Below are 27,588 nucleotides of genomic sequence, written 5' to 3'. Positions count from 1 at the left end.
AGAAGACAGGCCTGGGGAGTGGCTAGCCAGTCTCTGCTGCATGCTCGCTGTTTCCTTCATTGTTTAATTCTTTAAAACTCATTATTTGCTACCTATGCCATAGCTAAAAAAAAAAAGTCCCTAATAATAAAAGTGTTATTGAAATCAGTAATTAAAAGATGAACATTCCAACAACGGAAAAGCAACATACAGTCCCCTTTCTGATGACCAATAAGCCATTAAAAATAAACCTTTTACTCTGACTAGCAATCAATGAATTGTAAGTTAATATGAAGTATAAAAATATTTAAAAATATAAAAATTAAAATTGGCTAGCCAATCAGCAGATTTTCTCTTTAAAAAAAAAAAACACCACTTCATCAGGGCATGAAAGACATATAGGAAGCTGCACATCTTTAATGTATGTGACTGATGAGTTGGGAAATGATTATACATTCATGAAACCACCACTGTGATCTATGCCGTAAACATATCCATCACCTCCAACAGTTTCTTCCTGCCCTATTTGTTTGTTTGTTTGCTTTTGTTTGTTTGTCATTAGCAATAAGAGCACTTTACATCAGATCTACCCTCTTAGGAAATTTCTAAGTGTGTAATACAGTATTTCTAACTCTAGGGACTCCGCTGCCCAGTAAATCTCTAGGACTTACTCACCTTGCATATTGAAGCCTTGGACCTCTTGACTAATACCTCCCCATTTTTCCCTCCCCAGCAGATCCTCCTCAATGATTAGACTTATTGAGGGTAAAATGAAACAGGCATTCTTCTAAGTTACTATTGGTAGTAAAACCAACCTTGCCGGAGGGCAGTTTGACAATCTTCTTTTAGGAGTATGTCTGAGAAAATAAATATGCACATGTTTTATATCAAGTATGTTTATTAAAGCATCACTTAAAATAGCAGAAATATGGAAACAAAGCAAATGTCTAACATCATCAGGGTATTGTTTAAATAAAATAAGGTGCATCCATAAGATAGACGATTATGTGCCTACCAAATCAAAGTTTCAAATAATATTTAATTAATTGGAAAATGCTTATGATGTATCTAATTAAAAAGCAAGTTAGAAAAATGTTATCTCAATCTTATAAACATTATATGTATGTTATATACGTTAAAAAACTTTAAAAAACTTGGAAGGAAATATTAACAGTAGTTTTCCCAGAGGTGGAGGACAGGAATTAGGATTACGGTGATTTCAATTTTAATTTTAATGATCTATGTTTTCCAAATTTCCTATATTAAAAATGTGTTGCTTTTATAATCTAAGAAATATAACTTTAAAATCAAATATTAGTTTTGAGGAAGAATTAGCTATGATTTGCTTCAATTCATGAGTTTGAGTTTTGAATATTTTCAACTTTTTAATCATTAGTTTTCCTGTGAAATAAATATAGATCTTCTGAAACAAATAGAGCTTGACTTATTTTGTTTTGTTTCTTAAATAACACACCTAAGGTTATTCTTAAGCTTTGCAAAGTAGAGAAAAGGGAGGAGGGCTTGGAAATTATATGTTTTGTTTCATAAGTATATATGGCTCACTAAGAGTCTCCTGACCATGCAGTGAATTTTAAGGCTTTTATTAGATGCAGTTGGCTGTCTCTAGAACAAAAGTGACTTAGTGTTAGTAAATTCTTTGCTCTCATTTTTTGAGATTCAAACTTAAAAGACAAATACTGAATAATGCTCCTAGTAATTATTTTCGGTGACATTTGCCTAGTTGAAATGGTATAAAATATTGCCTATGAAAGAAACAAATCCCTTTCAAGAAATTCAAGAACAGAGTCTCCAGTCCTATTTGCATGACATGTGAAAGGTCAGAGAAAATGGAATAAATCAGGGGGAAATCCTTTCTTGCACGAAAGGATTAATATTCCAAAAGCAGGAACACAATAACCTTTTATAATTCCTTCACTTGATTTAAATTAAAAGAAGACAACTTTGGAACGTATGAAATGCTTGGAAAACACTCTGACAGACTGCCAATGACCTTATTTTGCTGTCTGTTATCCTGTCAGAAGAACTGACAAGCGTAACATTCTAGAAGAGAGAGAAGGTGATATAGTTCAGTACCGTGCAGATTTACATGAATATGGGAAAATGAGAGCCACTGGGTGAGCTAGTTAAGTCTATAATGTTCCAGATTTTCCTAAAGAAAGCTGAGGAAGGCCTTTAGCATAGTATTCATCTGGCTTCAAAGCCTGCCTCGTTTGATCCACATGATACCCGGCCTGATGTGTGGCTTCTCTCATATGGCTTTGATATAGCAGCCTGCTTGTTCATTTTCCTTTGCTTTGCTTATAATCCTAAATTCACTGCATTCTCAGGGAAAGCAGGCCGATGCCATTTAACGACCTAAAACACAAACTTGCTTTCTTTTCCTTCCAAACTTTTCAAACACACTTCGAGCATGTGGGGAAGATGACCATTTTGTTTCTTTCCTTTATCCCCTAGCAAGAACTTGACTGTAATACATGCATCTATTTAATAGTGTACCTACTGTGTGTAAAAAGTTAATTTGCAAGTGACTTGACTAGTATGAGAATTTTTGACTCTTTCAGCAAACACGATGCTTGTTTGTATACTTTTTTGACAGAAAATAGATTCAAGATTCTGGTGGTAGAACTTGGTGGCATGTATTTTATGTGTAGCTAAGACTTCCCTAGAATGAGAATGTGTTGCTATGTTTTGGAATGAATGATGTCCTAAAGACTCTGATACTAATGGCATGACATAGGCTGAATCTTTGCATACAAAGCAGTTTAAAAACAAGCACACACATAGAAAATCAGTCCAATAACCCAGTGGATAAAAGCATTTAGCCCCATCTCTCATAGGCCTCTCCTGTTTCTTTGTTCTCCGCCACAAACCGTCTATCAATTTTTGTCCAAATGCTGAGCAGTCAGAGACTATGCTGAGAGTAATGGAGTGAGTCAGAAATCCAGAAAGTGAAACAACTCCTTAGTAAACAACGTGAAACCAGAGTAAGGCAATCATTGCAGTCAGGGCAAAAATAAAGCTGTGACCCAGCTGTGTCCTTGTGTTTCAGTGTGGGACTGCAGCGATGGAGTGTGTGAGGCAGTACATCAATGAAGTGCTGGATTTCATGGCAGACATGCACACGCTGACCAAACTGAAGGTGAGATGACCACCACCTGCTCATCCTTCAGGTTCACAAAACAGAGATGCTTTGAGAGAATTAAGTAGACCATAGGGAACTTATTGCTACCTGGGGAGGCAGCTGTGGCACTGTTGAGTAGTCCCTGCCTTGGGGGATCAAAGAGCCAGGGTCCAGCTTTGCAAAGAGGAAAAGAGGAAGGGAAAGGACATTCACATGGCATCAGCCACATGCATAGCTTTACTTTTGCCATATACTCACTTCTCACAATACCTCTGTTAAGATTCTATCCCCATTTTACAAATTGAGAAACTGAGGCTTGGGATGGTGTAGTACTTGCTCAAGTAACACTACTAAGTGGTAAAGTCAAGGTTGAACCCAAGATTCTTGTGACCCTCAATTCATTCTCTTTTTACCACATAGCATCGTTTAATTACCTTGAGCATCAGTTTCCTCTTTTGAAGAACAAATCCAATAATCCCTACCTTGCCTGACTGTTACGAGGGTTTAATCAAAAATAATGTACGTGAAGAGACTTTCATAAACTATAGCATATTATGCAAACATATACCATGTATTATTTTTTGCTGCATCGAAGCTATTTTCTTAAAGAAAATCCTTGATGAAAGGGGATAGAACAAAATTTAATTTGCATATGGACACAATCCCAGTGAAGTTGTTGAGATGATTGAGTTTTTGCAGGGTGGAATGAATTGCTGATGCAGGTCCACTTTCCTGCTATGATTCAACTAGGAAGCTAAAAGATGAATAGTTTGAGGGATCTGAGCAAGGCCCTAGACAGAGTGCAGAAGAGAATCCAAACATGGTCCAAGGAGCAGCCAAATTGCAATCTGGCGTTAGATGATTCCTTTTTGATAATTGGGAGCTAGTAATCCCAGAAGTTCATCAGCAAAAATACAGTCCCTTAATCACTGACCTGTTCCCTGGCTCTGCTCACATGATCAAAGTGGTTTTTGGTATAGTGATAGATTTGCAAATCCCAGGCAGAAAGTAGAATCAAAATGTAAACTGAGCGTATCTCACAATATGTAAACCCAGTCATTTCTTAATGAGCTCCCCTATCGTTCGCTCCTGTGCTGGTTACTGCTTGCTGAATCTGATTGCCCACACTTAAATGACTTTGATGTACAAAGAAGAGGAAACAACTGTTACCTAAACGTGTTTAGGTTGTTGTGCAGATGCTTTCAAAAAATAATAAGTAGGAACCAGGGTCATCAAAAGGTTGGGAATACAGTCATAATCTAACCCTCTGATTTTACCTATTGGGAAACAGATCAGAAGGATCAAGTGGCAAGTGGATTATCTAAGGCCATGGGACTAGCTAGGACAGACCTGGGTCTAGAACCTAGGTCTCAACACTTAGTTCAGTGCTCTTCCCACTGAGCTCACACTGAGCAAAGAAATTTTTCTGAATTAATTCAACAAATATGTATGAGCACCTGTAATATCATGGCACTGTTCTAGGCACTGGGGATGCTGTGATGAGCAAAAGCGGACACAACAGCTGCTCTCATTTAATTTATAGCCTGGTAGAGGAGGCCAAATTTAATGAACATTTCACACAAACTACAGTAAAAATGTATCTCTCACAACTGCTATGAAAAAGAGGTAGAAAGCAGCACAGACCTGGCCAGGGAGCTCAGGGAACGCTTCCCGGAGGAAGTGACACTTGAGCTAAAATCTGAACAATTAGGTGAAGAGAGGTGGGAATGGCATTCCAGACAAAGGGAATAGCAGCGCGAGGGAACACAGAGAGCCAACACAGCTGGAGCTGCAGGCTGAAGGGGTAAGCTCAGTAGCTGGATCTTTCTGGCTTTGTAGGCCACACTAGGGAACTTTCCCTTCTTTTATCCTAAGAACAATGGGAAGGGTCTGAAGAAGTTTAAGCAGGTTATGTGCTCAGAGTGGCCATAAGAGGGGTGGAAATGACAACCTGATCTTTTCAAAGAATGGCCTGGAATGAATCCAGGTGTCTGCCAGAGTTACAAAATACCGCTTGGTTTTGTAGAGCCACATGAAGACATGTTCCCAGCCTCTGCATGAAGATACCTTTGGGGGACATCTCAAAGTGGGGCTGGCCCAGATTGCAGCCATGGACATCTCACGGGGCAACCACAGAGATAACAAAGCTGTGATCCGCTACCTGCCTTGGCTTTATCATCCCCCCTCTGCAATGCAGCAAGGGTAAGACCCTTACTGTTCCGGGAATGAGGGTAAAGAAGGCAGGAAACACCCCTGAGTTTCCTTGGGCTTAGCTAGAGTTAATGATACACTGAAGATTATGACAGTGGAATGTACTTGGTTAGGAAGATGGAAATTGGATCCCATCTCCATACATACTTGCTGACCCAGAATGCTCTGTGACATGCTGCCAAAAAACAAACCTGTCCTCCCACAAAACCCTCAATTGTCCTAATGAAGAATGAAAATTTTGAGCTTAGAATTACCACTTTAACGCTTGATTTAAACTAGTTAAGTAAATTAATAAGTATGTATCAATATATTTGCCTTCAAGCAGCTTAGATTGTAGCTGGAACAAAAGCTATAGCAGGGATGAAATTGGTGCAAGGTTAGGTTGTACAAGCCCCTGACCCTGCCTTTCAGGGAGGCTAAAGAAGAGAGAGGCATGTACGGGTTTGTTGACTTGGGAACTCAGGGTAGGTTTGAGCCCGCCCTTTTGCGTGGTCAGCCTTCTGTCCAGAGGAAAAGTGTAGAGTGGGAATAAGAAGGGTGGGAGGAGAAGATCACGGGGGAGCAGGAAAATGGGCAGCTGTGTTATATCTCCTCATCTCCTTCCTCCCCTCTACGGGGGATACCAGAGAAGAAATTTCTTTTCTTTTTTTTTTTTGAGACGGAACCTTGCTCTGTTGCCCAGGCTGGAGTGTAGTGGTGCTATCTCAGCTAACTGCAACCTCTGCTCATGGCTTTAAGCGATCCTTTTGCCTCAGCCCCCCTAGTAGCTGTAATTACAGGCACGCACCACCATGCCTGGTTAATTTTTGTATTTTTAGTAGAGACGGGGTTTTGCCATGTTGGCCAGGCTGGTCTCAAACTCCTGACCTAAGGTGATCCACCTGCCTTGGCCTCCCAAAGTGCTGGGATTATAGGTATGAGCCACCGTGTCCGGCCCACCACAGAATAAATTTCTACAGCAGGAGTGGAAAGAGTTTAGAAAGGGAAGCTAGTCAGAGAGGCAGCCAGGCTTGTGGAAGAATGCTGTGTAATCCTGTGTCACCAAAGGCTGTTCTTTTCTCAAGAAGCTGAGATCCAGGATTAGAGTGGAAAACAAGAAAAACAGATACATCATTTTGTTGACACTCAGTTGCCTTGGCATTTTGTTTTATGTGATTGCCTGCAAGACCACACTTTCTATCCCTTCCTCCAATAAGCATTTGTTATGCAGCCAATGAAACAGAAAACATAAAATCATCTTTAACACTCCTTCTTCTCTAACAGACCTAAAGAATTCATCGAGTGTGTCTCCCACATCCGACTGTTGTCCTGGCTTCTGCTGGGTTCCCTCACTCACAATGCAGTGTGCCCAAATGCCTCCTCTCCCTGCCTGCCCATTCCTCTGGATGCAGGCTCCCACATTGCAGACCATCTTATTGTTATCCTGATTGGATTTCCAGAGCAATCAAAGGTAAGTGATTTCTGCAAGATTAAGACCGAATGCATCGCAATTGCTAATGGAAACCTTATCAACCAATTATGTTTCTTCTGAGAAGAAAATGCATCTTATCACTTGCCCTCCTGTGGATATTAGAAACACAACTCTGTGCTAATGTCTTATTTAAAGTTGTTTAGATTCCCAGACTGTCTCTCCCCCTGCCCCCAAATTGTTTTTAGACTTACTTTTATGAAGATAAATCATGGAGGCAAGCAAGAGTTGGCTTCCCAGGCATTTCTGTCTCAAAATAATGAAGAGAAATAAAAGGCTAGAAATATAATCAAAATTCTGTGATCAGCTTTTAAAACCAGAGACAAAATGGAGGAAAATTTATTCTCTATCTAATTCTTCATGTACTGTCTTTTCAACTGAAATCTCTGGAGATACAGGAAAATACAAAATGAAAACAAGAAGGCCAGTTGGAAACTCACTAAAGCACACATTGGCATGACCTATGCAGGGGGACTTTGTAAATTGCAGAGACAGATGATGTGCTAAAGGGAAGAAAGTAAACCCAAGGCAGGCACCAGTCATGAACCTGTCCAGGCGAGCCAGACACATTGGTACTAACCAGCTCCGAGGAGCCAGGGGACCTTCACAGAGCTTCGGCAAGTTCTGGGAGGTCACAGTGGCCTTGGGGACAGCTCGGGTTTGGGACAGGGCAAGCTGATGATGTGATAAAATGGCACACCCATCCCAGTGATCCAAATGATGTTCGCAAAAGGAATTAGGCAGTCGATTCCTAATATTTCAACTGAGATCCGGGTTTGGTTCCTAATTATGGTACTTGTGATTTTATGAGCTTGACAAGTATCTAACCTGTCTGATATTCAGATTTTCACCTGTGAAATAGACGAGGGGATAGTTGGAGAGCGATGGAGGTGATCTAGGAAAAGCCTTTGGCGCAGTGTCTGGCGTGTTGTAGGTGCTCTCCCGGCACGTGCTCTCCGCTAAGAGGAGGAACTCTGCTGCTGCTGCTATGATTAAGAACTTCTGGGCAGGGTGTTCACATATATCACCTCCTTTACTCCCATGCTTTGAAGAGGCTACTATTATTCCCATTTTACAGATGAGGAAACATCCTAACATGGCAGAATGATTGTTCTCCCTAATCTAGTTTTGGGATGGGAATGTCAGTTTCGTTAAAGGGCAAGGGGGTGGGTAGATTTCTTCAGCAAATTAAGGTGCCTTCTCTTCAAAAATGTGCTTTATTCTCTGAGCACACTCCCACTGGTGGAGAAGAGAGCAGAGCAGATTGTTTTAAGGTGATGAATCACGACTTTGTAACTCTGAGATAATGCCTTTGTGCTTTGACTGTGCTCCCTGGTAAGACCAAAGCCATGCGGGGAGGGCTCCATGGAGGGTCACAGCCTGCTGAGATGCAATGCACCGATGCCGTCTTCTTCCTTTTCAGACCTCCGTGCTGCACATGTGCTCCCTCTTCCACGCGTTCATCTTTGCTCAGCTCTGGACAGTGTATTGCGAGCAAAGTGCCGTCGCTACAAATCTCCAAAATCAGAATGAATTCAGCTTCACAGCGATACTGACAGCACTAGAATTTTGGAGTAGGGTGACACCCAGCATCCTTCAGCTAATGGCCCATAACAAAGTGGTGAGTTCACCGACAAGTTTCCCTTCTGAGATGGAATCTCAAAGTGTCCACACCACTCCTAATCCTCACACTCCCTGTTTTCACAGATCTCAGTTGTAAGATTATATAAATGGATCAGGGATTTGTTACCTTATAAGCTGGATGTTCTGCTTGCATAAGCATTTTGATTAAAAATAAGCATTTTGATTAAAAACAAAACAAACAATAGTTCAAGACATCTATTGTACACCGTGGTGACTACAGTTAACAACAATATATTCTATACTTGAAAATTGCTATGAAGAGATTTCAAATGTTCTCACCACAAAAAATAAGTATGTAAGGCAATGCACATGTTAAATAGCTTGATTTAGCCATTCCACAATGTATATGTATCTCAAAACTTTTATATTGATATATAAATATAAAAAAGCAAACAAGTACAGTTATTAATATTAACAATTTTTATTTTTTCTGCCTAACATCAAATGTATGTTGTATGAAATTTCTACCTTGAAGGGTTGTTTGCTGCTATAATGTCAGAGGGTTAGGAGTGAGATTCATATTATTTGAGGATTTCAAAGCAATTTGGAAAAACCTTAGCCAATTAGGTCATCTATTTGTGGTTGTTTAAGAGTAGACTGACTACAGGTGTTCATTCCACTCCGGGCTCAAAGCCTGAAAGGAGCCTCACCTTTTCAAGTTGCTTTATAAGGACCTATGCTCCCAATCTTCAAATCCAGTACTATTGAATGTAGATGGCTTACCAAGAGAGGGGCTGTTCCAGAGCTCATTGGAAAATGTCTGGGGTATGGCTAGCCTAAGCCCACTTCATTGAACCAGTGTGGAGTATTCATCCTGGAGTCAAGGTTGGAGGATATATGGAAGGAATTTACAAGGGAGTCCTTTGGTTCTGACTGTGTATTGGAGGAGGACTCTCAGCTGGGAAAGCTGCAGCCAGTGTCTTGATTATGGGGACACCATCAGTAGAGTTCTTGTTTGTTAGGAGCAGGGGACCTGGAGGGACACCATAATGATGATTCCAGTGTGCCCTGAAACCCAACTCTACACTGCCCACAAAAGGCATTCAGGAAATGTTTTTTTAATTGATTGAATAATAGTCTAAGAAGTATTTTCTTTTGGTTCTTAATTAGAAAGGGGATTGTATATTTCCTTTAGTGAAGCACTTTGTTCTTTAGAGATGCAAATGATACAGGCATTCTATGTGTGGAGAGATGTCTTAGTTCAATTTAAAGGAAGTTTATGTGAAAATCGTAGCATTTGAATAGTTCTGACTGTTATGGAAAATAATTACATTTATTGGATCACAGATTCTAGGACTAATGAAGAATTTGGAGATCAAACATTCTCTTCTGTTATTTCACGGACAACAAAACTGAGGCCTTAAACTTAAGCTAGAGATTAAAAATGTTCCTTCTATCATTAGTTTTTTTGATACCAAGAAATACCTCTCCTCCAAATCACTCTCCATATTTAAATGTTACAAATGAATTTGTTGTACATGAATTTTATGCAAATGATATTACAAAAGAATTTGAATTAAATTCATTCTGAAAATTTTGTTAAACCATATATAAGCCAGTCTGGTAAAAATCTCCCTGGAATATTTAAAATCCAGCTGTAGGAATTTCTGATGAGGGACTTCGCCTCTACTGTCTTTGAACTGTCGTAAGCACGGCTACCTTGTCCCACGGAGAATAAAGCCTGGGAAGCAGATCTGCAGTAAATTGAACAGTTATTGCTGATGAAGACACTGTGTAGAAAGGCTCAAGATTGAGAAAGGATCAAAATATTACTGGGAAACATTGATGTGAAAATTACCCTATTCTAATATAAATCCCCTTACCTTGCAAAAGATATCCAGAAAACCAAGGAAAATAGTCTGTAATTGTCTGACTTTGTATCTGGTGCTTTCTCCAAGACACGTTAGTTTAGTTTCAAATAATATTATTTTAAATCATTACATGGTGTATAAAAGTAATTCAAGCATTTGTTATCTCCTCTCCCTGGGTACCCTCCTCTCAAAACAGACTAGCGTGATACACAACTCTTACATCCAAAGAGCTCCATAGTTAGAAATGAAGGAAACAGAAGCCATGTATTCCCTGGTGTGAGTCAGTGCAGTGCAGATTAGTGAGATTAATGCCTGAATTCCATTGGCAGCCCTGAGTTGAATGAGGGAGGCATGACAATTACCAAGCCTCTGGAGCTTTTTAAAAATCTTTTTCTGGCTTGAAGTTTCAGAGGTGAATGAACACCACTGCCAGTGGTCTCCTATGGTCATTACGCAGAAAGACCTCGTGGGCACAGGACATCATAGGTCTTCTGCGGCTGCAGACTAGTTTGCAAGGTTTCCATATCACTGGGAATGGAATTAACTTTCATGTTTGTTGTTTCAGATGGTAGAAATGGTGTGTCTCCATGTGATTAGTTTAATGGAGGCATTGCAGGAATGCAATTCGACCATTTTTGTCAAGGTAGGAAAACCTTATGATTCTTACAGACCATTTCTTACTGCTAAAAACAAATGTGGATTTATGTTGAAGGTACTTTCTGAAGAGAATTAGTTTTAACATTCAGAGTTGGGGCTGGAGAATTCAGGCTCCTATAACAACCCTTTACCAAATGGTTATTGCATGAATTTTGCTCTTGGTCTACCACTGTGACCAACTTCAGCTGGGTTAAATATATCAGACTAGGCCAGGCATGGTGGCTCATGCCCATAGTCCCAGCATTTTGGGAGGCTGAGGCAGGAGGATTGCTTGAGCCTAGAAGTTTGAGACCAGCCTGGGCAATATGGTGAGACCTTGTCTCTACCAAAAAAAAAAAAAGAAAGAAAAAAAAAGGTAACACAAGTGCTGAAAGTATTACTGGGGAACATTGATGTGAAAATTACCCTATTCTAATATAAATCACCTTACCTTGCAAAAGATATCCGGAAAACCAAGGAAAATAGTCTGTAATTGTTTGGCATGGTATCTGGTGTTTTCTCTAAGACAAATTAATTTAGTTTCCAATAATATTATTTTAAATCATTATATGGTGTATAAAAGTAATTCAAGCATTTGTCATCTACCCTCCCTCGGTACCCCCCTCTCATCAGAAACAGACTAGTGTGATACAAAAACGAAAGAGTAGAGAACTTGGTTTCCTATTCCGTTTATCTTTCTGTCTCCCCTCTTTTTCCTTTCCTTCCTATTGTTCCACCTCTTTGTCTCTCTGATCCTTCTTCCTCTCCTTGTATCTCTTCTTGTATTTCTTTATCTTTCACCTCTATATTCCATTATGTTGGCCACCGTCACCACCCACCATCATCACCCACTAGTGGGCATCACCTCTATATTCTATTATGTTGGCCACCGTCACCACCCACCATCATCACCCACTAGTGGGAACCTTATAACTTGCTGTTTCATTCCTTGGTTAACTCCACTCGTCAACAAAGAACATTTGTCACATTCACTCACACTATGCTGAAGAAAAGCAGCCCATTTCCGGGGAAAGCTTGACTGTTACCAGAAGAGAACAAGATCATTGGTTCAAATGGGCTAGATATATGATATCTAGCTTGCTAATAGCAAAAGTCAACACTGTTGGAGTGCAGTGGTGCAATAATATACATATGGCAAATGGTACATATTTAAAATGTTCTGTTTGATAAGTCTTGACTTACATTATGCCATGCACTATGATCAAGACAATGAACATATCCATCACCTCCAAAACTTTTTCAAGCCAGGTGTGGTGGCTTATGCCTGTAATCCCAACACGTTGGGAGGCTGAGGTGGGCAGATCACTTGAGGTCAGGAGTTCAAGACCAGCCTGGCCAACATGGTGAAACGCCGTCTCTACTAAAAATACCAACATCAGGCAGGCATGGTGGCACACACCTGTAATCCCAGCTACGTGGGAGGCTGAGTCAGGAGAATCGCTTGAATCCGGGAGGTGGAGGTTGCAGTGAGCCTAGATTTTGCCACTACACTCCAGCCTGGGCAACAGGATGAGACTTTGTCTCAAAAAAAAAAAAAAAAAAAACCCGAAATTTTTTCATACCCCTTTATAATCCTTTGGTTAGGTTACTCGTCTCCTTGTCCCCAGACAACTACTGACCTGCTTTCTGTCACTATAGATCAGTTTGCACTTTCTAGAATTTTCTTTAAGTGGATTCATACAGTATATACCTTTTTTTGCCTTCTTTCACTTGTAATAATTGAGATTAATCCATGTTATTGCATGTATCAGTGGACCATTACTTTTATTTCAGAATAGTAGTCCATTGTACGAATATACCACATTTTGCTTATTCATTTGTCAGTTGACATCTAGGGGGTTTCCAGTTTGGGGCTTTCACAAATAAATCTGCTATGAAGATTCGTGAAGATGTCTTTGTGTACATATATGCTTTCATGTATGTTGGGCAAATACCTAGGAATACAATGTCTGGGCCATGTGACAGCTGTATATTTACCTTTAACAAAATTGTTTTCCAAACCATTTTCCAAAGCTATTGTGCCCTGTTACATCCAGTATATGAGTAGTCCCAGTTCCTCCACATCTTTGTCAACACTTGGCATAGTCAATCTTTAATATTAATTATTCTAAGAGTTGTGTACTGGTATTTTGTTGTGGTTTTAAATAGCATTCTCCTGTTTGCTAATGACATTAGCCTCTTTTCATGTACTTATTTGCTGTCCATATGTCTGCTTGGTGAAGTGTCTGTTAAAATTATTTGCCCATTTTTTATTGGATTGGGTTTTTTCCTGATTACTGAAATTTGAGATACAAGTTCTTTATCAGTTATGTGATTTGCAAAGATTTTTCTCTGTGGTTTGTCTTTGGAATTCTTAATTTTGATGAAGTACCATTTACCAATTTTTTTATTTTATGAATCATGATTTTGATGTTGTATTTTTTAAAATCTTTGCCTAGCCCAAAAATAATAAAAAGTTTTATTTGTGTTTTATTCTAAGCTTTATCTATGTTTTCACTTGGGCGTTAGTTTAAGTCTGTGATCTATTTTGAGTTAACTCTTGTATGCGGTGTGAGATATGGCTTGAGGTACCTTTTATGTATATGGACAGTTAGTTATTCCAGCATCATTGTTAAAAATACTATACTTTCTCCATCACATTGCCTTTGCACTTTTGTCAAAAATCAAATAACTATACAATTCTAATTCTGGCTTCTTGATTCTGTCCCACTGATCTCTATTTTTTTTATTTTTATTTTTATGTTTTTTTCCTGAGACAGAGTCTCACTTTGTCACCCAGGCTGGAGTGTAGTGGCGCAATATCGGCTCACTGCAACCTCCGCCTCCCAGGTCCAAGTGATTCTCCTGCCTCAGCCTCCTGAATAGCTGGGATTACAGACACCCGCCACCATGCCCGGCTAATTTTTGTATTTTTAATAGAGATGGTGTGTCACCATGTTGGCCAGGCTGGTCTCGATCTCCTGACCTCAGGTGATCTGCCGACCCTGGCCCCCCAAAGTGCTGAGATTACAGACATGAGCCACCATGCCCGGTCAGATCTCTGTCTATTTTTATAACACACTGTCTGCATTACTACAGCTTTATAATATTCCTTGAAATCAGGTAGTGTCAGCCTTCTAAATTCATTCATCTTTTTCAAAGTTGTTTGGCTATTCTAGGTCCTTTGCAGTTCAAGATAAATTTTTAAATTGGTTTGTCAATTTCTACAAAAAGGTTGTTAGGGGCTGGACACAGTGGCTCATGCCTGTAATCCCAGTGCTTTGGAAGGCCAAGGAGGGAGAATTGCTTGGGACCAGGAGTTCAAGACAAGCCTGGACAGCCTGGCAGCATATTGAGACCCTGTCTCTACCCTGCAAAAAAAATTGTTTTAATTAGCTGGATATGGCAGCACATGCCTGTAGTTCTAGCTACTTGGGAGGCTGAGGTGGAACACAATGATTTGAGACTTTTCTTTTCTAATATAAATGATTACTGCTATAAATTTTCCTCTAAGCACTGGTTTAGCTACATCCTACAATTTGGCATGTTGTGTTCTCATTTTTATTCAATTCAAAATACTTTCTAACTTCTCTTTTGCTTTCTTTCTGGCATTGATTATTTAGAACCATATTGTTTTACTTCCAAATATTTAAAGATTTCCAGAGAATTTTCTGTTATGGATTTGTAATTCTAATGTATCACAGAATATACTTTATATAATTTGACTCATTTTAAATTATTGAGACTTGCTTTATGGCCCAGAATATTGTGTATCTTAGTAAATGCTCTCTGTGCACTAGAAAAGAATGTGTCTTCTGCTGTTGTCGCTTGGAGTTTCCTAAGTAAGTTAGTTCAAACTTGTTGATTGTATTGCTCAAGTCTTCTATGTCCTTCTTGTTATGTCTGTTAACTTATTCTATCAATTATTGAGAAAGGGATATTGAAATATCTCTCAATGTGGATTTATTTTTGCTTAATGTATTATGAAGCTCTGTGATTAGGCTTATAAATGTTTAGGATTGCTATATTTTCCTAATGAATTGAAATTATAAAATATCTCTCTTCATCTTTGGTAATATTTTTAGTTTAGTTTAGTGTTTTTTTTTTTTTGTGAGATGGAGTCTCGCTTTATCACCCAGGCTGGAGTGCAGTGGTGCAATCTTGGCTCGCCACAACCTACGCCTCCCAGGTTCAAGCAATTCTCGTGCTTCAGTCTCCTGAGTAGCTGGGACCACAGGCACCTGTCACCATGCCCAGCTAATTTTTGTATTTTTATTTATTTATTTATTTTTTGTTGTTGTTGTTTTTGAGATGGAGTCTCGCTCTGCCACCCAGGCTGGAGTGCAGTGGCCGGATCTCAGCTCACTGCAAGCTCCACCTCCGGGGTTTACGCCATTCTCCTGCCTCAGCCTCCTGAGTAGCTGGGACTACAGGCGCCCGCCACCTCGCCCGGCTAGTTTTTTGTATTTTTTAGTAGAGACGGGGTTTCACCGTGTTAGCCAGGGTGGTCTTGATCTCCTGACCTCATGATCCGCCCATCTCGGCCTCCCAAAGTGCTGGGATTACAGGCTTGAGCCACCGCGCCCGGCCTAATTTTTGTATTTTTAGTAGAGACAGGGTTTCACCATGTTGGCCAGGCTGGTCTTGAACTCCTGACCTCAAGGGATCTGCCCACCTCGGCCTCCGAAAGTGCTGGGATGACAGACATGAGCCACCGTGCCCAGGCTGAAAAAACTTGGAGGTGATGGATATGTTCATTATCTTGATTGTGGTGCATGGTATAATGTAAGTCAAGACTTATCAAACTGGGCGTTTTAAATATGTACCATTTACCATATGTGCATTATTGCACCACTGCACTTGAACAGTGTTGACTTTTGCTATATCAAATTAATAAATATTACCCATCTTTCTTTGGTAATATTTATTAATAAAATAGTCCAGCTTTCTTTTGACTAATGGTCGGATGGTACATATTTTTTTCATCCTTTTACTTTTATCCTATCTATGTCTTTGTATTTAAACTGCATTTCTTATAAGCAGCATAAAGTTGAGTGTTGCTTTAAAAAAAATCCCATCTGACAGTCTCTTCCTTTTGATTGACGTTTTTAGATCATTTTCATTTAATGTGTTTCGTGATATTGTTGGATTTAAATCTATTATCTTACTGCTTGTTTTCTATATTTCACATCTGTTCTTTGTCTCCTGTCCTCTCTTTTGTGCCTTCTTTTGGATTAAGGTTTTTATGATTAAATTTTGGATATAATTTCCTTTTTTTTTGTATAATTAAGATAAACTGAGATGGCAACCAAGATAATTAACTTGAGAACTTTCTTCTTTTCAGACATCAGCATTTAGTGCTCTAAATTTCCTTTCAATACTGTTTTAGCTGCTTTCCCCCAGATTTTGATAGATTCTCATTTCCATTCAGATCAAACTGTTAATTTCAGTTTGGCTTCTTTTATGACCCATAGTTATTTGGAAGTGTGTTTTTTAATTATCTTATTAGCTATATGTCTTTGTTGTTGTGTTAGTGGTTGATTTAGAGTTTATAGTATATATTTTTAACTAATCACAGTATGCCTTCAAGGAATATTATACCACCTCATGTATTGTATAGGAACTGAACAATAACATACCTCCATTTCCCACCTCCTGACTTCATGCTATTATTGTCATACATTTTACTTCTATATATTTTATAAAGCAAATCATACATTATTATTTTTGCTTTAAACAGTTGATTATCTCTTAAGGAGATTTTAAACAAGTTTTATATTCATTTATATTTGCTATTATTGCCATATTTATATTTACCATTTTAGTGCTCTTCACTTCATACCATAGATCTAAACATTCATCTTTCATCTTTCCTTCTCTGCCCAAAGGATTTTCTGTAAAGTCTTCTGTGCAGGTCAACTGGTGATTAATTGTTTTAGGTTTTGTATGTCTCAGAAGCTTTATTTTGCTTTCATTTTTGAAATAAAATTTCACTGGGTATTGAATTCTAGATGGACAGTTTCAGAGTTTTGTTTTTTTTTTTTTCCAATACTTTAAAGATACTGCTCCTCCATGGTCTTTCTGCTTGTATTGTTTCCAACAAGAAATCTGTCATTCATTTTTTTTTTTTTTTTTTTTTGTCTGTATGTGATATGTCTTTTTTTCCTCTGGCTGCTTTGAAGATTTTGTCTTTGCCACTATGTTTAAGCAATTTGATGATGCTATGCCTTGGTAGAGTTTTCTTCGTATTTCTGGTGCTTGGGTTTGGTGAGCTTCTTGGATCTTTGAATTTATAGTTTTCATTAGATTTGGAGAAGTATCAACCATTGTTTCTTCAAATATTTTGTTCAGTGCCCCTACTCAACATGTTCAATCTTTCTTCTACCTTCTTGACCATATTGAATATAGTTATTATAACTGTTTTAATGTCCTTGTCTACTAGTTCTGTTATCTGTGTCATTTTTGTTTTATTTTCTGTTGACAGATTTTTCTCCTCATTCATGTGTCGTAATTTTTGTTGTTGCTTCTTAGCATGCCTGGTAATTTTTTATTATTGACATTGCAAATTTGACTTTCTTGGGTGATGGGTATTTTTGTATTCATATAAAAATTCTTAAGCTCTATTCTGTGACATAGTTACATACCTTACAAATATTTTTGTCCTTCTGAAGCTAACATTTAAGCTTTGTTAGGTGTTGATCAGAGCAGCAATTTTTGTAGGGCACGTAGTTCTTCACCGGTGCTGCTGTGTACCACTATACTCATCAGTACTCTCGTGATGTTCTATGAGTTACAAGATTTTTCCACTCTGACTAATAGGAACACAAAATATTCTTGGCCCTATGTAATCACCAGGGGATTTTTTCCTTCTAATATTTTTGGGTTGTTTTTTCCTCCAGTGTTGGATAATTTTTATAACTTGCATGTACTGGCCAACACTCAGCTGAAGACTCAGGGGATCCCCTTGCAGATCTTTGGAGTTGTCTCTCTCTCTGTAGATCTCTCCTGTCCAGTACTCTACCTTGCAAACTGTAGTCACTCTGACCTCCCAGGGCTCTTGGCTACATCTCCTCATTCAGGAAGACTACCAGGCTCCACCTGCATTCCTGCTCCTAGTGCTACTGCCTGAAAACTCTCTCTAGGCAGTGAGCTGGAATACCTGCAGGGCTCACCTGGTTTGTTTCCTTTCCCTCAGTGATCTCTGTCCTGCATTTCTCGATGCTTAATACCTGAAAGACATTGTTTTTTGTAGTCTGTCTGGATTTTTAGTTGTTCCAGGCGGGAGGGTAAATCTGGTCTTTGTTACTCCATCTTGGCTGAATGAGAAAGCTTCATCAGCAGCTGTAATTTTGAGGGCTGGAATAAGCAGGATTGAAATGAGTACAGTCCGACCAGGCAGGAAGTCTTCCGTTTGTTCTGTAGCATGAACCAAGACAAGAGGAAGGGTATCACTTTTATTTTTGTGAAAACCTATTTTTTAAATGTCCTTCAGTTTTCAGGATATTGTTTCTGAAACCGGGGGGGAACCCAACCAACTTTACTCCATTATAACATTGCAGAGCCCAAAATAAATTACATCGAATTCTTACTCACAGATTTGTAGCAGCCACTAGCAAAAGAGACTGAAAATGAAAGTTATTCAATAAGTCAAATTAACATTCCTGAAATAGGATGATGGCTGGGTTATACAATGTCATCAATAACGATGAGCTTTAACTGGATGCCTTTAGTCACGTGATTTGCAAATCACAAACCTGAAGGTCCCTTGCAGGTGTATTTTAGAATCACATGGTCATAGATTACATCAATGGGGAAATAATAAAATCCCTTTTAGACCAACATCACTGTTCCTTTTGCTTGCTTCACACAGATCCTTAGCCCCAGTGGCAGCACTGGGAAAGGTATCCACCCAGGGACAGGGTACTCAGTACTCCCTGACCCTCCTCTTCCCAAGTCCCTCACGATTCTTAACAGGAGGTTAGTTTGGGTATTTCCCAAATATCAAGAGGCGTATGGGCCCACTTCCATATTAAATAGTCAAAGATCAACAAAGTCTATAACATCAGGACCCTTCAGGGCTTGCTTTTTGCTGTGCAGAAATTATAGGGGGAGACAGACTAGATAAATATTTTTTTCCATTCAGAATGCCTAGAGGAGCCAGTCCTAGTAAGGGTGAGAGGGCACAGCTTTATCTGGTACCCACCTTTGTAATCCCACAGTTTTGTTACGGGGGTTGGGGGACAGGGGGAGGCATGGAGACGGTGGCATTTTCTGATATTTTCAGCTTTAGTCTCATGACATTTTCTGATACACACCATACTCCATTTCTAAACACAGTATTCATGTTAGAGACCACGTATTAGCTAGCTGCAACAGAAACACTATGTTTAGGAATGTTTAGGAGTAAGTGACAATGGAAGTCAAATTAGCGAATTGTATACACCAACAGAATGTTAAAAGTCAACAGCCAGATTTAGCCTTGGGATCAAAAACAGGGAGAGAAATTCAGCTTGTCACTTCACCAAGTTCATTTTAAAGAAAATGTGATAAATTCAATGAAACCAGCAGCTTATGGCTATGACTAACTTTGAACTCTGAGGTCATTTACATACCGTACCCCATCCCAAAAAGCTCTCCTTCCTCTTTCATTTTTTTTTCATTACATCACTGTCCCCCAGTTTGCCCAGGTTAGAAACCTCTACCTCTTCTTTGACCTTTTCGTCACTTGAAAGAGCAAAGAGCAGACTCATCCTCAGATCCTCAAGATTTGTCTCTGCAGGCGGAATCCTTCCCCATCCCCAGAAACTGTCCCTGGTCTTCTCTGGACCATTGAGGCAACCTCCACAATGGCGCTTGCCTCCATTCCCTGCCTCCTTCTTCACCGTAATCTGCAGGTTGCTGCCACAGTGATCTTTCTGGAGCACAGTCCTGCTCATGGTGAATAGAGCATTCCCTCTTCAGAAGCTGTAATGCATTTGGAATAAAATTCAGATTCCCTAATTTAGCATTTAGGGCCATCTGGTGGGCTAAGGGTGTGAAGGGCTGGCCTGTGCTTTTCTAAACTTGTTTTTCATGGCCCTTTTCTAAGAGCCTCACATGTCAGCATCACGTGCCTGTCTCCCATCCCCGACTCTCGGCACACTCCCACCAGTGAGCTTTGCCCATGCCTTCTCTCTGCTTCCTGGAATGCCCTTGTACTGGCTTCCCAGGACTACCAAGGTATTACAGTCTGGGTGGTTCAACCAACAGAAATGTATTCCCTGGAAGTTCTGGAGACCAGAAGACTGAGATCAAGGTGTCGGCAAGTTTGGTTCCTTTTAAGGGATTGGAGAGACAATTTGTTCCAGATCTCTCTCCTAGCTTCTGGTGGTTTGCTGGGTCTTTGGGGTTCCTTGGCTTGTAGGTCCCCATCTTCATCTTCACATAGCATGCTTTCTGTGTGTTTCTGTGTATGTGTCTGAGCTCCCCTTTTTATAAGGACACCAGTCATATTGGATTAGGGGCTCATCCTACTCCAGTATGACCTCATCTTAACTAATTTACATATTCAACAATCCCATTTCCAAATAAGGTCACATTCTGATGCAGTGCAGATTAGGACCTCAGTATAGATTTTAGTGGGACACAATTCAGTCCATGACAACACTACTCCTTTATTTGAGTGGAGAGTTGGAAGGTGTATGGCTCGAAATGATATGATACATATCGGTGTATTAAAGATCTAAGAAGTACTGAAATAAAGAAACTAACATTTCCAAACCTATTGGATTGGAGTCCCCTTCCACCATTTGAAAGTTCTCCAAATTAGAGTTCCATGGAACACGCTTTGAGAAGTGCCATATTCTGTCTCCAACTTCTGGATGTACCAGGCCATGAATATTTACTTAGATTCTAAAGGACTGAAACATGGCGGAGGGACCAAAGCAGAGAGAAGGAGCAGCTTCCGGAAGTCCTCAGGCCAGGGCACCCTGCGACCTCCTCCCAGGAAGGACCACATCAGAGGGGTTGAGGGTCCGTCAGAGAAGCAGCAGAGGGCCAGGGCTCCCCACCAGGGACTTGCTGCTTGGCTGTGTGTGCTCCCACACCCTGCAGACACCCGGCTCCGTCTCGCTGTATTCCGCCTTCCAGATCGTAGCCAGGCATCTCGGAGTGGCCTTTCTCACTCACTGAAGCATTCCAACCACTGACCAGAGATATTTTCCTAATGACTACAGGCAAATAGAGTCGCCATTCCACTCAGACACTCAGTTCTAAAGATCCTGTGGAGGAAATTCTATTTCAAGAAAGTGAGGATTTAATTAAATAAATACACATTTAATTTCCTGTGCTTAGTAGCTTTCGGGAGACAATCAGTCATTTACTCTAAAGTGTGTATCTCAGGCACTCATGGGGCGCTTATTAACCTCCAAATGCCACTGGCTCAGCAGGGTTTGGCCTCAGAAAGGCATTGTGCTGATAACGGGTAGCTCTGCCGCAGGGCCCACATCCATGTGCGAAGTGAAAGGGATTCAGTATGGCCTGTTTTCCCTTGCAATAAGCGAAGCTTTGTGGGAGAATAGAGAACACTAATAATGAAGCTTTTGTCTTTCTCCATACAGCTGATACCTATGTGGTTGCCAATGATTCAGTCAAATATCAAGGTAAGTCACCCCCTGGGCTGATTGGAAGCTTGGTTTCCTGCAGAGAACACATAACATTCCTAGGGATTGTTGATGCTCCATTTACTATGGAGAAGGATGAATTCAACCTGTTCCTGGCCTTAGAGGGCTGATAATGCAGGAGACCTGTGGGCCAGGTAAGGGCTCTGCAGGCAGGGGGTGGCGGCAGGAGCCATTGTCCTACTGCTTGAGGTTGTTGAGCATGCAGATGGAGGGGAGCATCCTAGGGTCTGAGCGAGCCTCAATCCACTGTGAGAGTACAGGCCAAGGCTGGGTGCAGTGGCTTCCGTCTGTAATCCCAGCACTTTGAGAGGCCAGGGTGGGAGGATTGCTTGAGGCCAGGAGTTGGAGACCAGCCTGGGCAACATAGTGAGACCCCATCTCTACCGAAGAATAAAAATTTAACTGGGTGTGGTGGCATGCATCTGTGGTTCTAGCTACTTAGGAGGCTGAGGTGGGAGGATCACTTGGAAGCCCAGGAGTTCGAGGCTGCAGTGAGCTATGATCCTGCCACTGCACTCCAGCTTAGGCAACAGAGTGAGACCCTGTCTTTATTTTAAAAAAAGAAATCAAAGAAATGTAAATTGGAAATAAAAAAATAAACTGTCACTGTTTGCAGATAACAAGATCGTGTATATATAGACAGAGCAAGACCCTGTCTCTCAAAAAAAAAAAAAAAAAGAATAGAATACTGACCCCTTGGAGGATACCCAGACACATTCAATGATATGTCCTGGTTGCTAAAATTGATTTTCTATCATGGAAAGAATTCTGTTATGAAAGGATAACATTGAATAAAAGGATTGAGCTACAAGGAACCTACTGCCTCATTTCATATATGAAGAAATTTAGGGCCGAAAGTAGGAGTGACTTGGTCAGGACCCCACAGCCTGGAAGAGGAGATTCCAACCGAATCTATTTCCCAGCCCCAGGCTTCCCCTTGAGTGGCGCTTTGTCATTGTAGGGGCAAACATACTCTATGACTAGCAAACAGAGTTACTGGGCTTGACTTAAGATGGCAAAGCCTGCCGCCTGCTCCATCCAAACCGGGTCCTGTCTGTCGCACTAAGAGTGTTGTGGGGACGGGAGGAAAAGCTGGAAAGTTTTTTGTGGCTTTCTTCTCTGAGTTGAGGAGGCATGCTAATGGAAGGAAAGCGGTATGAACTCAGGGTGCCCAGACACCATAAGAGAAAAGCACGGCTGTCAACAAGGACCACAGCCTTTGAGTCCCGATTATGGCCTTGGTGCTATTTGTGGTGGCCATCGGGGGCATGGACACTGCTGAAAACTGCCTCTTGATACTAGTTTTTTTTCTGTGAAAAGAGTTTCTTGCACTCTCAGCTTGAAGCATTTTAAATTGCCTCTCTTACCCCTTTCCCGGCTTTATGGCAATCTGTGGTGATTTTACATTGCCCAGATGGCCAGGAGGAGGCCGACAGAACTCCCTAAGAAGCTTGGAGAAAGAAGAAAAGCTATTATCCTAGCTTCTTCCTGTGCCAAGTTCTGTTCTGAGCACTCTTTTAACCCATTTGTCCTACACAAACCCCCTGAGTAAGTGTAACTCTCCCCCCTTTTCCCATGAGAAAACCCAAACACAGACCAATAAACCTTGTTCCCAAAGTCGCCTATAGAGGAGCCAGGCTTTGAACACGGGGAGCCTGGCAGCAGAACCCGGGCACTTCTCCACCACACCCAGGTCCCTGTCGTAAACAGTTCCCTGGGGCCAAGTTTATGTGTTACCCCAGCACTGGTGTGGCAGCTTTATGTTTTCATTGCAGTGAGTCCGTCAAGATGGGCATGTCATTATTCTGATGGGTTGGGCCAGGATGACTCTAGAAAACACGCTGCGATCCCCTGCTCTGGGCACTGCCAGAGTTGAGAGTTTGCCTTCTTCAGGCCAGATAACCCTTGAGCCAAGCCTAAGTTCTGCCTGCAAGAAGCCGCCTGGGTTGACGCTCCCTGGGTTGCCCAGGAACACTAGAAAGAAATAAACTAAAACCTCTTGCCCTTTCTTGACAGCACTTATCTGCGGGACTCCAGCTTCGCCTCCAGGCTATTCAGAACCACGTGAACCACCACAGCCTAAGGACGCTGCCGGGCTCGGGCCAGAGCAGTGCTGGCCTGGCAGCCCTCCGCAAGTGGCTGCAGTGCACTCAGTTCAAAATGGCCCAGGTGGAGATCCAGTCCTCGGAAGCAGCCTCTCAATTTTATCCTCTATGAGTGGACTCCTCGGCGCTCAGTGTCAACACTCTGGTTTAGCAATAATGGGTTTAAAAACAAACAATTTGATCCAAGCAGGTTGGGGAACATATTGGTACTGTACATTCTCTTTCTAGTTTAGTAAAAGATGTGCAAAGGCCAGAGAGGGCCGAAAATGAAGCTTTCTTGCTACACATATTTCTGATGACTCCTTGGGCTATCTGATTAAGTGTTTCCTTACATTATTTTTTAAAAACCAAATCATTTTTCTTTAACTAACTTCTATTTTTTTTAAGAAAAAAAAAATAGACTGGTGGGTACTCACAGAAAAGTTGTATAAGTCCCCCTGTTGCTATTTTTGATGATAGAGAATAAATAGGGTTTTTGAAACCTTTGTAGTGTTTTTTCTTAAAATCCACTCTTGGCAATGCAATAAAAAAAACCGTCACCATAAGCCAGTGACACCTGACTGAAGCTTTTTGTCATTATCCTGGGAAAAGTGGCAGCTTGCAAGGAACATTACAAAGTGCACTTAGAAATTAGGTGGTTAAACTGTGCCAATTGTTTTCGTTGTTTTATAATATCATTTTCCAAAACTGTCCAGTAAGTTTTATTATTTTTAAAACTAGTTTTTCAACTCATTAGTTCTAGGCTGTACTCTCTTGTAAGCTTTATGATAACCACTTTAGTTTTGTGAATAATAAATTTTATTCTTTTGTTAATACTTGTATACAATTTAATTGAAAACTGTAGCTTGCACACCGGACCAGATGAGTCCCGCACTGGCACAGCGCCCTGCACCTGGAGTGATGTTTCATAAAATGGAATTTTAATAGTTTCAGAGCACCAAGATTTCTCCGCACCCTATACCTAGCATTGGACTGTGCATTCCAAATGAAATTCCTCCTCTTTATCCCTGTAATGCACTGACTAACAGAAGACTTACTACACATTTAAGCTGTATATTGACATGCTATTAAATGCATTTTTTATTATCTTTGTGAGCCTGGGGTTTTTTAAAACTAGTTTATAGAGCTAGAGTTTAGTTCCTGACAACCATTCCTTCTAAAGCTCTACAGCTTCTAACTTCTCTTGAAACTGAAATTATGAAGAAAAAGGCTTTCTTTCAGGCCGTTTGATGAGAGGAATACACAATTTGTTTGAAGTCCGCCTCTAGGAAGGACTCTGAGGGCGAGACCTTTTTTTTTTTTTTTTTTTTTTTTTTTTAATGTTCGTTATTAAGAGGCTTCCTTTGTCTTCTGGGAGCTCTGCGGTCTTAATGCTTCTCAAAGGAAAACAAGCCCTCAGATGTTTAACTGTTCATATGAGTTCTAGAAAGAGTGATCTTCAAATCTTCATCCTTATACAAATTGCAGGGGACCATTCAGGCTCCGTGTGGAGAGTACAAAAGTGACCATTCTTCGTATCTGCCTAACAGACTCTTCTGAAAGGCCTCTCCCTGGTCAGAACTCTTCTCCGTCACAGTCATGCTTGGCTGAGCTTCCGTGAACATTTTGTCTTATAGTCAAGTTGTGCGTTTCTTTATCTCGCTTGTAAACAGTGACAGCTTTGAGCATATGTGCTATCTCTGTCTCCCCATGGTTTGGCACACGGCACATGTTTAATTAATGTCTATCCAATGAATGGATTCAGTTAAGTAAGAGGCCTTTCTTGAGCTCCCCACAGGCACCATGAGCTTTGCATGTGACATTCTCTTTTTTTGCGTTGGTTTCTGGAGGAGGAGGAGCCTCTGGCTGCTTCCCCTGTGAGGGTTTCTACTGATATCCTCATCTGGGCTCAGCTGCAGGCCTGGCTCTTGGCTAGTCCTGAGCCCACCCTGCCCCAGGCAGCCAGGATCTTGGTGGTCCCATCCCACCAGTAGACAAAGTCCAAAGTTACCCACATCTTCTTCTCCCACTCCCTCTTCTTTGCCCGGTTCTTTGAATGGACTTCTGCCTGAACTTTTCTTTGTATTTGCATCTTCCCCAAGCGGCAGACGAACCCTTAACCTGGCACTCTTGACTGGGGCCCCCATTTAATGCTTCCGACGGTCTGGACCTGTTTCCTTCGCCTAGAGTCTTGGTCACTCCCAGGCAAATCTCTCTCCTTGCTCTTGAGAACCAGGACCCTTTTCCCTGCCAAACTGACCCAAATGCTGTCCCTACTGGCGCCCTGCCACTTCACTGGCTGATGGAAACTAGTGAGCTTCCCCAGCCTATGCTGCACCCACCCTTGTCAGTGTCCTCATCTTCTTCTGCAACCTTATGTCCACCCTCCAATGAGTCAGGCTCAGGCACTTCAAAGGAAAAAAGGGAGAGAGGGGACAAAAAGCTTCCAACAAGTTGGGCTCAGGCACTTAGAAGAAAAAAGGAAGAGAGGGGACTTATGGAAGTTTAGCAAGATTGGCACTAATAAGTAGGCGGAGAACCCATCCACCTAAGGCAGGAGTCAGCACCCTCAGCTCACAGGTCCGATAGAGCCCACGGCCTGTTTCTGCAAAGTTTTTGTAGAAATAGTCACACTCGCCATTTGCATATTGTGTAGGGCTGAGTTTGTGCTACAATGGTAGGCAGAGTTGCGATAGAGACTGTATGGCTCAGAACACCTAAAATATTGACCATCTGGCCCTTTACAGAAAAAGTGTGCTGACCTCTGACCTCTGTAAAGGCTCCTGAAAGGCACTGAGCTGGAGCCAGGCCTTCTGTGGATATATTTTCCTTACCACCTCAGTGGCACTGGGATTTCCATATTAGTGTTTCCTCATCTGTAAAATGGGGGCCATGACACACGTTCTACCTCAGAGGATTGTTGAGATGATGAACAAATGCAAGAAAAGGGCTTAGGGCAACACCTAGCACATGGTAAACACTTGTTAAAAGTTACTGATTATTCCTTTTATTCTTATGTTTAAGCCTGGAGAAGTAGAGCTACTTGCCCAAGGTCATGCAGCTAGTAAGGGGCAGAGCCAGGACTTGACCCAGGCTATCCGACCCCCAAGGACTGTGCTCCCAGCCGCTGCCCATATGAACTTCTGCCACAGCACACGTCATCCCCAGGTGACGGCCACAAATGCAGAACGGAGGGCAGGGAGATAGATCTCAGCAACATTTACCTGATCCAGATTTGACCAGCACTAATTATTGGCATGGAGAACGGCCACAGTACAGACTGGTTTCCTTTCCACATAGCACCTTACTGGTTTCAGTGTGTGAGCAGAACACACTGAGATTCCCAAGGGTGGAATCGGCCCAAATCTCCAAATGTGTAGATTCTGTTCTTAATGATTTTTCACAGTGGGCGTGCCTCTTATGAGTTGGGTGACCTTGGACAAGTTACTAAACCTCCCTGGACCTCTGTTTTTCCTTCTCTGTAAAATGGAGCTGTCTACCCATCTTCCTGGGGTGATGGAAAGCTCAAATGGGTGGAGAACTGTGATGGTACTTGGGAGACCGCGCTGGAATCTGTGGACCCCTGGGAAGACTGGCTGCCTCCTGAAGAGCACAGAGGGACAGCTCACAGCTGCAGGCTCATTTGCTATTTTTCTTCAGGCAGTGCCTCAGGATTAAGACCTACCATACCCAGGAGAGCCCGCACATGGCAGTAGCCAAGAGCATCCAGTCTCCACTGTGTGCCATCTCTTAGCAAGCATGTCATTCAGCCTGATACCGGGATGTTTCCAGGAAATCTCTTCCCGAAGAGTCTCATCAGAGGCCAAGTGGTTGCAGCTGATTCGTTTCTGTTTCCAAGCGACAACAGGCCAAATAAGACTGGATTGGATCAGAGAAGATGGGTGCTCCCATCTCTTTCATGAGCTGGGCCTCTGGCATTAATTGGACAATG

General features: G+C 41.3%; 1 protein-coding gene across 1 annotated transcript in view; it reads left to right on the top strand.

Annotated features, from left to right (window-relative positions):
• Positions 1-24,743, top strand: part of LOC105467518 (unc-79 homolog, NALCN channel complex subunit) — a 279,040-nt gene extending 254,297 nt beyond the window's left edge. Inside the window, exons 46-52 of the mRNA XM_011717155.3 lie at positions 3,050-3,139; positions 5,148-5,323; positions 6,596-6,782; positions 8,224-8,421; positions 10,821-10,898; positions 21,490-21,531; positions 23,569-24,743. Of these exons, the coding sequence (XP_011715457.2) occupies positions 3,050-3,139; positions 5,148-5,323; positions 6,596-6,782; positions 8,224-8,421; positions 10,821-10,898; positions 21,490-21,531; positions 23,569-23,769 (972 nt within the window). The 3' untranslated portion in view covers positions 23,770-24,743. The remainder of the gene's footprint in view (positions 1-3,049; positions 3,140-5,147; positions 5,324-6,595; positions 6,783-8,223; positions 8,422-10,820; positions 10,899-21,489; positions 21,532-23,568) is intronic.
• Positions 24,744-27,588: the final 2,845 nt, after the last annotated feature.

This window comes from Macaca nemestrina, chromosome 7 (genome assembly GCF_043159975.1).
Source record: "Macaca nemestrina isolate mMacNem1 chromosome 7, mMacNem.hap1, whole genome shotgun sequence".
Taxonomy (NCBI): domain Eukaryota; kingdom Metazoa; phylum Chordata; class Mammalia; order Primates; family Cercopithecidae; genus Macaca; species Macaca nemestrina.
This window is presented reverse-complemented; position numbering and strand designations above follow the sequence as displayed.